This window comes from Anopheles aquasalis, chromosome 3 (genome assembly GCF_943734665.1).
Source record: "Anopheles aquasalis chromosome 3, idAnoAquaMG_Q_19, whole genome shotgun sequence".
Taxonomy (NCBI): domain Eukaryota; kingdom Metazoa; phylum Arthropoda; class Insecta; order Diptera; family Culicidae; genus Anopheles; species Anopheles aquasalis.
In genome coordinates this window covers 51,273,549-51,283,548 of record NC_064878.1, presented here as the reverse complement: position 1 = coordinate 51,283,548, position 10,000 = coordinate 51,273,549, and the positions used below count along the sequence as shown (strand labels likewise).

At 49.6% G+C, this 10,000-nt stretch overlaps 1 protein-coding gene and 1 long non-coding RNA gene across 5 annotated transcripts in view; both read left to right on the top strand.

Moving 5' to 3' along the window:
* Nucleotides 1–8,532, top strand: part of LOC126574745 (uncharacterized) — a 28,606-nt gene extending 20,074 nt beyond the window's left edge. Inside the window, exon 3 of the long non-coding RNA XR_007608231.1 lies at nucleotides 8,061–8,532. This is a non-coding gene — a long non-coding RNA (uncharacterized LOC126574745). The remainder of the gene's footprint in view (nucleotides 1–8,060) is intronic.
* Nucleotides 8,533–8,716: 184 nt separating this feature from the next.
* The window catches only part of LOC126574634 (AF4/FMR2 family member lilli), a 159,316-nt gene continuing 158,032 nt past the window's right edge, over nucleotides 8,717–10,000 (top strand). For all 4 annotated transcript variants that reach the window (XM_050234924.1, XM_050234925.1, XM_050234926.1 and 1 more), the window contains exon 1: nucleotides 8,717–9,399. In XM_050234924.1, coding sequence (XP_050090881.1) covers nucleotides 8,728–9,399 — 672 coding nt within the window. In that variant the 5' untranslated portion in view covers nucleotides 8,717–8,727. The remainder of the gene's footprint in view (nucleotides 9,400–10,000) is intronic.

Genomic DNA, 10,000 nt, shown 5'->3' with positions numbered 1-10,000 from the left:
GTTTATCTTGACTCCGTTTCCATCAGAATGTGCGCTCGCTCGGCGAATGCTGAGATGCTTTCTTCCCCTTCTCCTCCGTGGCGTGGCCAAGTGCCCTCGAGCGTGGCACAACACAAACGACTCCGAGGAGCGTATTTTATCGATTCGTTTCGCCATTTTCCTTCAACCCCATCCAACACCCCCTGTCGGCGCGGGGGGGGGGGGGGAGAGGGTGATGGTGGTTGGTTTTGCGTAATGGTGAATCGCCCTTTTACCAAGAACGGTGACTGGCACTGGCAGCGGCATTGAAATGCCTCCCATTGCGCCCCATTGCACCCCCTACCACGCTAGGTCCTTTATGCTTTTCTCACCCAATTTTCTCGCCTACGCCTGGAGTAGGGTGGATGGGCGGGCGGCCGTCATCACCCTCCCAGCACGGACACGGACGGTTGCCTTCTTTTCTGCGTGCAAATACATCTCGCAACAACTCGTAATAATAAGTGTAATTGGCTGCCATAAATATTGCTTCGATCGTTTGCCTCCGTGTGCGTGAACAACACGTTCAATTAAGTTGGAAGTTGGAGCGCTGGAGCAAAAGTTATGGCAGCGCAAGGCGCAAGGTCAACCCCCGGTCGGGGTGGCCGTCACTTACATGGACTACTTTGAACTTACATACGACGGACGATGTCGCCTCTCCGGTTCATACAGGCATGCTTCGATGCTGTGCACTCTTAGATGGTCGATAATTTCATCGAACACCATCGCCACTGCAGGATAATCTTTCCGCAGACCGCATTCTCGTTGGTCTTGGCAACGTGCCCAGCCTACTACTGGGATTACTACTGCAGCTTCTCCTTCATCGTCATCGAAGCGCGACAAATCCTAGACCGTGTCCGAGATTTTCCCCCAAAACCCGCTCCAGGGGGAGCGATAGCTGGCTCATGTTTTAAATTCTAACACGACTGTAATGCCATTTGCCAGACGCTCCTCCACGTTGCGCTGCGGACCGCAACACTTGTTGAGGCGTGTGCTCCGTTCTGGCATCCTAATCGCATGACCGTATCCGTACGCTACCATATCAGTGTCAATGGTAGTGACGTTGATGACGATGATGATGATGATGGCGCATGCAGGCGCCGGTATGGGATCTAATTTATGGAGGTCGGGCGGTAGGGATTATGCTCTCCGAAATTTACAGCGGATGAGCTGCATTTAAGGATGATTAATGTGAGTTCCTCCTTCCACCGGCCCGGCCCGGGAGTGCCCCTTGCCACCGATTTACTGTCGGTAATTACGGATAGTTGACGCAACGCGGGTGTGTCAAATGGTGTTAGCCGAGGATACGCCATTTCCTCCGAAAGGATATCTAATGAACTCTATACCTTGGGACAGGAGACGGGACATTGCGGCATTGCGGTGGGTGAAGCCTTCAGCAGCGCGCCTGTTAATCCAGTAATGATGGCGATGAAATTGTTTTCGCAGGCTGAAACCCAATGTCCAGTCAGGCGATGGTACCCGGGATGATGGCAAAGGCCACAGGCCGTCTCGGAAGTAAACGGTTTGACACTGAATGCTTTTGGCGTTGATTGCTGATACCGACGACTATAAGACGACCTGTCAAGCGAGCTGCACGGAACCACCGGCGACCGGACCGGAAGAAAATTTGCAATGAAATTGTCTCTCACTCTATCGCGCTCTTCCTCTCTGTTAAACCTTTCACTCACTATAAATTTAACTTAAATTAAATCCTTCCACACCCGTTGGCACCGGGAAGCAAACCACCAACGAGCCATAGCCAAAGGCCACACAAAGTCAGCTAAAAGTCAACGAATAATTGAATTTCTAATTATTAAAATCTGCCTCCGCATCTCTGGCCGCCCCCCCGGGGCTATGTCCCGAGTGAGCACGTGACAGGAATGCGGCCGTTCACGGGAAAAGTCGCCGTTGAGTTGAGTTGAGGTTCGCTGCTGTTTGCTCCTTGTTACGGTTTCGCCAGAAATGTTCATTCACAACTAGATTGATAACATAAACATTGCGAGTTTAGGGGGTCAAGCGAAGATGCAATGCAAACAGTTTATCGCTGCCGCCCCTGGGTCGGTTCGGACAAAGTTCAAAATTGGTTAAGCAAAGGACGGCACCGTTTGTGAGCACAATTCTTAATGAAGTTCAAATTGTTTGTCTCCCGAGCGCGGCAACGGCTTTCTCCGCACCACCACTTCCACCTTTCGGGCTGTCGATGGACGTGAACTAATCAAATTTTCGTCGTCGACCCTTAGGGCCTTGTTTATGGGACGATGAAATATGTTGCCGATTGGATTTTATTGCTTCGTCTGTACCCCAAACCAGATAGCCCAGGAAGACGCCACTTCCTGAGGGTTCCTTCTTGGGTCTATGCAGATGAATAAATTGATTTCTCCTGGGCGTTATCTTGAGCGCAGTACAGTTGGATCACTTTTCGCACTTCAAATTACAATTCCGATCCTTGTTTTATAGCGTACATTACAACACTTGCATGCTGTCGAGAGTGAGAGAGCGAGACACAGCAAAGGGGTTACAGCTCTGTTTACAAGCCGGACAATGACCGTAGTGAACAATTGCATTCGCTGTCGGAAAGAAAATCCTCGTTCCCAAAGTACCCATCCCCTTCAGTAATGGACTGTAGAACATGCGGAGGACAAGGACACTTTGGTCTGCACTGATGACCCTTTTCCAAAGGAACGAATCTCCACTCTCATACTACTCGGCCAAACATACGCGTGCTCGCGTATTTATGAGGGTATTGTGAGGGCTCTTCCCGACCAAAGACCTAAGACTCAAGCGCTCCGCGCACAGCTACGTCTGTGCGTAACTAAACATAGACCAAGGGGAGGACGAACCGAGCGGGTGTGCTGGAGTAAAATAACTTTGCAAAAAGGTAAATGGACCAACAGCAGAGAACGGCGGGGGAAACGAAACGGGCGTTGGTAAGGCAGCAAATCCCTACCAGTCCTTCGTAGAACCGCGTTCCAGGGACACAAGAAGAACGCAAAGTATTCGTAGCAGACGGTACCACCATGGTCGCTACTGTGGCACATCCATACGAGAGATAGATACAGAGAGAAAAAGGGAGAGAAATATAACCCCCCTCCCTTCTGGCCTTATCATCCTGGACACATGCTATCGCACTTTCGTTCCCCTTCCGGATAGAGATTTATCCGACGGAGAAGGAAAGAATTTCCTGCTGGAGTTTGTGGCAGAGATGGAAACGCGCAGAAGAGAGTGCCAGAGTCCCTTCGCCAGTCGTATGTGTGTGTGTCAATCCAATGGAGGAAACATTCTTGGGAAGCTTTCCGTGGCAGTAAATTGAATTCCTTGCATCGCACATCCCTGGCCTTCTTCAGCGGGGACCTCACACACTTCTCGCCGTCAACTCTTCGGGGCTATTATGCTGGTGACAGCGCAGCACTGTACGCCCGTTGCTGGCGGAAGGCAAACGGTCTTCGTATTCAATGCTTTTACAGACTAACACAGCACTGTCGCTGCATCCCGGGGATAAGTTCGTTAGTGACCCCCGGAGGTCGCGCATGCATGCGTACAATGTTTCGTTTCGAACGAATCCATGCACCTCACTTATGATCCCCGAGGTTGCATGATATCGAGAATAAATCTAAGCATAAATATTAGAAAGAACTTTCGTCGAGATGTTTGGAACCAGAATATGAAACTCTCAGGTCTGAAAGTGCACAAGTTACACACCAGTAACCATTGAACTCCTCCATTTAATAGTAAAATCTGAAAAGAGAGTCTTTCCCTAAATCATTAAATTCAAATCATCATGATAAACGCTGGCAATCTACATACTTCCAAAAGCAATCGAAAGGAACATCCTTCCCTCCGTTGGAAGTGGTCCGTCTCCGACCACAATCGTTCCAAGAAGATAATGAATTGTGCTAATAAATAAATCAAAAAGCCAACCAGAGGGGGAGGGCATGAAATTTAGGGCATGAACGGTGTGGTAAAGTTTTCTCCCCCCCGCCGGTGATAGAACGTGTTCGACGTGTTCCTCTACTACGTGTGCCTCGTGACCTCCGGGATTGGTGTGCAGGGAAGCAGAAAGAGCTTTAATACTTTATCGCAACCGTTTCCTGCACCAGGCCAATGATACTTAGCATAGTTCCTAGACTGTGACTGGGCGTCGCGCGACGCAAAAAGAACGAAACGAAGAGAATCCGTTTGGCTGGACTGCTGGAAAGGGAGGCATCAGGCATTCTCACCGAGATGCTGAACCGACAGAAAGATGTAGAATGCTGGCCAGCCATCCGGCAACGCACAGAACAACCAGGGAACCAAAGGGGAATCGATGAACATTTGAATAAATCGATTTACCATCAGTTGTTCTAACCAATGAAAGCAACGAAAGCAACCTGTTTCCCAGTTGCGGTGCTGCTCGCCTTTTCTCGCCGGATTCTTCTCCCCAGAACAGCACGCGCTGTTCTCAATGTCTGCTGACAGGCGCGCTCCAGGCAGGCAGGCAGGCAGACAGGGTTCAGGAATCGAATGCCAAACTGCTTATGATTCAAATATTGATATTCGTTTATTTTATTTAATCTTCGTCGATTCCTTCGGGTTCGGTTCGATAGCAAAGCGATCGGAGCTCAAGTTACCGGCTTGTTCCGTGTATTCTCTTCGATATAGTGGGTATGGGTGTGTGGCCGGGGTCCTATCTTATCGCATGGTAGTCGATATCTCTCTTGTCACCGGCTTGCTCGGATGTCATCTCGATTTTCAATATTGCACCATCCGGACTGCCATCAGACTGTCTGTCGGAGCATCGAATGACGACACCGTCTAGTGCCACTCGCTGCGCTCTTACGCACTCGGCTTTCTACTAATAATATTGAACGATGGGAATGGCAATGGCGATGCCGAGGTTCTTGAAATGGCAACCGATCCCTCGATATGCGCTGAATATTTATGAGCCCACTAGGTCCCTGCAGTGCGACCCCGGCCAGAGTCTCGCGGGTGGGGGGAAATGGGTTTTCAATTAATAATTGTATTCCCCCGAGGGAGCAGCGAGCGAGCAGTGCGTGCCGAATGCCGAACCAACCTAATCGGTAAAGCCACTTGAGCTCCATCGTATTCGCTGGATTCCTAATCGTAGACAAGGGTATCAACAGCTTCACGCATGGATTTATGAGTTATGCAGCTAAGTGATTGATCTACGGGATGCAAACTTTCACTGGTTTCAGGTTGTCGCAACCTCAGTTGTATCGCGCATACCAACAGCATTACCGCAGCTTTACTCACCAGCAAGCAGCTCAAGATCCCCAAACGATGACATCGCAACCCCAAAACGGATGTCTATCGGAATCGCTCAGGGAAATCGTTCCACGCAGGACCCTTTTTCCAATGTATCCAAGGACCCTAGGTGGGTGATAGACCTACCTCCTCCTAGGGGACCTGATGGCAGAACGAATGTCATTTATTGCGGAACTTTGCCCGCCTCTTTTCGCTTGCAAACCCGCCTTCTGGGGCCAGTCCTTTTTCACCCACATCCCTGGACCATCTGTGTGTCGTCAATATGTCAATCGCGTAGAGGACCTTCGCGCGCGACGCTCTTATGGCCCCTTATTGTGGATTTCACCACCAGAGGGGCAGAGCCCTCGTGGGAAGCATATTATATCGGTGGGGGCCCGATCTTTGCGAGACCGTGAATGAGAGATCCGCTGGTGTTGAGCTTTTCGGTGTCAACACCCAACATCAGACCAAGATACCGAGTTGAACCCACAGACAAACCTCCGCATTTCAACTTTTGATTAGAAGCCAAAGTTTTTGATATCGTCTTCCACGCCAGCGCACACGCAGCGTTGGAGACGTCTTTATGCTGTGTGCTGTATGTGCTATCTGGTTGAGTGATGAGAGTGTGCCGCATGCAAAACTCATGTGTTCGCTGTTAACTTAAGAGATAAGTTTTCACTTCGGATGGATGGTTTCTGGAGACGGAGTTGGAGGTTTAGTTTGGGAGGAAATTAAATGGATTTCCACAAACTTTTTAAACTTCGTTTTTCAACATTCCGTAACCGAATTTTCCTAATGATGCACACTCATTCTTCAGTGCATCAAACATGATTATAGAGCATGCTCACTGCACGCATCAAGGAGAGTGGTTCTATTAATAGATGACGGTGCAAAGTGAGGGAAAAAATGAAATGAAACTACTCCACATCAATAACGCTGAGCGATAAACGATGGTGAAACTTGTACCATAAAGCATAAACCAGCCAATCAGCTTACCACCGATTCATCCACGCTCTTTCTACCGGTGACACCGGAACTTTGTCGATGCATCAGAATATTGGCTCAATGATTCGGCAACGTTTGCCACAAAACTAACCCTAAAAACCACCGGCCACAAATTGCATTCAACCAACCAAAACACCACCACCATTTCTCCATCGTAAAGTGCAATCCCCGCGGTGCCAAAATGGTTGGAAATTCTTTCTGTTTTCCCTTACTAAAATCCACCCTATCGTACCGCCAGGTAGTTTGGTACACTTTTATGACGGTTATCGAGGAAAAACTTTATTGTTCAACCCCACCACCAAAGGGCGCAACGCATTGAAAACACCCTCCACCACAGGGAAAGGTTTACGGACTGGAGAGCCCGCAATAATTGCCACCGGGGACAACTACACCTCGCTACTTATGACGCGAGGAATGGCAACAGAGAAAAAGTCAAAAACTGACCCAGCATCAAAGGGGGTGTATGATGACCACCGTCATAAAATGACTGGTAAGGGAGGACCAACAGAAACTCTCCCGAGTGGTCCAGAGGGTGTTAAGCGGTGCGAAATGAAGTCGAATATCCGTAACGACCGGCGGGGAGACGCCAACGAGACGCTAACGAGACCCAAGGCAGAGCATACCTTACCGCCAAATCCCTTAATCCTGCGCATCGCTTCTCTCTACCCCTCGGAAGCCACGACTTTGTCGCTGACAACGCGCACAACTTCACTTTGAATCGCCGGAAAATAGTTTGTTTCTGTCCCGGGATCGGCTAACCGGTCCAAAAACCGGGTCCGGGGATTCCGGTAATGTGTGTCGCTAACAATCCCCACAGCCTCCTGGTCCTGCTTCCGCCATGTCTACCGTGAGTCTCGCCAGTGGTCAGCAAGGGCGAATGGTGAGAAATCCCTCGAGCAAACAGGTGATGAATTATGGTGTAATTAGCGGAAACTTATTCGTTCAACACGTTGAAGCCGTGGGCCGTGGGCAGAAAGTGGTGCCCAAGTGGTGGGTTTTGTAATGCTTCGAGGATCCTTCTTTCCTTCCCCTTTTATTTGGCGAGTGGGGGGGGGGGGGGGGGGGGGTGGACAACTGTTGAAAAGGGAACAAATAGGGATTAAGCTTCACAGTTAATCCTGGTTTGCCTGGCGTCGGCATCATTTTCAATGCAGAGCTAGCGGGTGGAACTATTACAAATTTGCTGTCTAAAGTGATACGGAAGGGGTGGTTTGAGAGGAGAAATAACACTTTCGAATGCTTGCATTATGTTTTTCTATTATCCCTCATCTGTTTTTATGCACTTCAATATAGATTCATGTTTTTCTAGTGATTGCTTCTTGTTTATAAACTTTTGTAAACACATTTTTTGTGGACATTTTTGCTTTTTTTCGTTTTCTAAAAAATATTTGATTGGTTAATGTTGTAAAATATCATCACATAATAAATTAAACAACGTTAGTTTCCTCTAATTAACAGATAACCAGCCTAATATCATCATTTATAATCTGTTTCAACTTTTAACACGTTTTTATGAGTTATACGGTTAATTTAACCAAATTTATCAAATCCATCACAAGCACACAAATTCTCCACAGATTTCCTTGAACCACCTAAGCTAAGCAATGTGAACATCCGTATCCTTCGCTCATCGCCGACGCTCCATTAGTCGCTTGTTGGTGCCCACCATTTCCGAGGCAATTTGTTTCCTTCCATTCCACCTGTGCCGGGCCGGGCCCGGGAGGTTCGCCCTCATTATGCTAAGTACAATATATGAGTCCGCATTTTACATCCATACATTATGCTTGTTTTCATTGCAGAACCACGACCAGCACCGTGGCCCGAACGTTCACCCAAAAACGGGCTGCCATCTTTGAGCCGAGCGGAAATGGATGCTGGCAACGTGTAACTTTGCAACAGAAGCCCCCTTGGGCCAGCCTTTTTGGCCAACGAAAGCAAAACGTAGCAGTGCGCAAGCAGTGCACGTGGGCCTCGCGGAAAATGCAAAACAGCACACGGCGTGTACAGCCACCCACGAACAGCCGGGGCGGCAGGAAATGATTTCCTTTGGTTTTCTTGCAACGTGAACAGCGCATCAACGCATTGGCCAGAGCAGCGGTGTTTGCTTTTACTCCCGGGCAAAGGCATAAAACAGTGAGCGAGTGAGAGCGTGGAGTGTGGTGTTGTGTGAAGCGACCGTCCTGGTTTACCTTCCTATCTGACCTGGTGATGAGCGTCGTGGCCGAGACCGAAAACCAAAAGTGACCACGCCAGGCTGGTTCAGAGTCCAAAGTGTCGTGCGTGAGTTGGTCGCATCTCTCGCCCGAGGAGAGTGCACTCCTTTGCACAGTTCTGTTGTTGACTTAATTATACGCGGCATTCGGTAGGTCCCAACTGGCCGTACAGAACGGGCGCGTACAAGACGCACAACATCCACACATCGCAAGTTCGTTAGGGACCGCTGGTGAACCGGTACAGCGCATTTCAATGGTGAATCTCGTCAACCGGAAAACGACCGGGGCGACGACGACGACGACCACCAGCACCACCACCATCACCACGAGTGCGTCCAATGTGAGTGGTAGCTTCCCATCGCCATCGTTTCCCGCAGCCGTGCACACGTCGGCGGAGTCGGCCATCGCGGAAAATCGGTTTCCACTGTTTCTCGAGCTGACCGGTGGCGGCGGCAGCGCCAGCAACATAACGAAGGATCCGGGCGACCTCGACGCCAGTGACAGCAGTGACGAGGAGGTGGTAGTAGCCCGGAAAGTACCCAGGTACTCGGCGGTGTTCGGTGACCGGAGAGGAGGTGCCGCAGGTGCAGTTGCAGGTGGTGCTGGCACCGATCCAACAACAAACTTTAACCTCCCCGTCGAGCGGCGCTATCAGAGCGAAAGCGGAAACGAATCGGTGGCAGCTGTTGCGGTGGCCCCGGCTACAGCTACGAAAGTTTATCTACATCACCAATCGCCCGCCATAGAGAGTAGTGCGGCGAGCGAATCGATTGCTGCTAACGGCGAGCTCCACAATCACGACATGACGACTAGCGTGGCGGCAGTCACGGCAGCTGCTAACAAGGCTGTCGCTGCCCTGATGCAGTACCGACAGCAGCAACAGCATCAGCAGCAGCAGCAATCACAGCAACCACCGGCAGCAAATGTGAGTAAACGTTTCATTATTATCTGTCAAAGCAAAATGGAGCACACTCGCGGGTTGCTGCGACTCCAGAGTTGGGGCATACTCAACCAATTCTCCTCTAGCCATCTAGGTCCTAGGCTTCCATCTTTAATGTGCCACCTTTCTAGGTAATTCACTTATCGCGACGTGGAAATTGTGAATTCGATTCGATTCCCTTTCGCTGCGCTTTTAACGTAACCAAATTAAATTTGGAAAACTCCATTCCTGTCCCATCCTCCGCATCGTCAATTAGATCTGATCAATCGCAACTGTGTCTGTCAGATTGACTTGTTTTTCAGGACTTCTCTCTTGAGCCGTCGTGCTTAGTTAATCTTTTCGCATTTCGCATTCGCTTCTGCAAATGGATTCTTGCGAATGGGATGCGGCCCAAGTGGAATGAGATGACGTATTGTGGAAGCCTATCCTTGCCGCTGTCACCATTTTTTAGTCAATTCCAATAATGTAAGACGTCAATGAGGTCTGGGCTTGCTGTTCTGTACTCCAAGTACGTGGAACGGTGTTGCGTAAAATTAGACGGATCCTTTTGTCAATGCCCGACAGACTGTTCTTGTGTTCTGATACC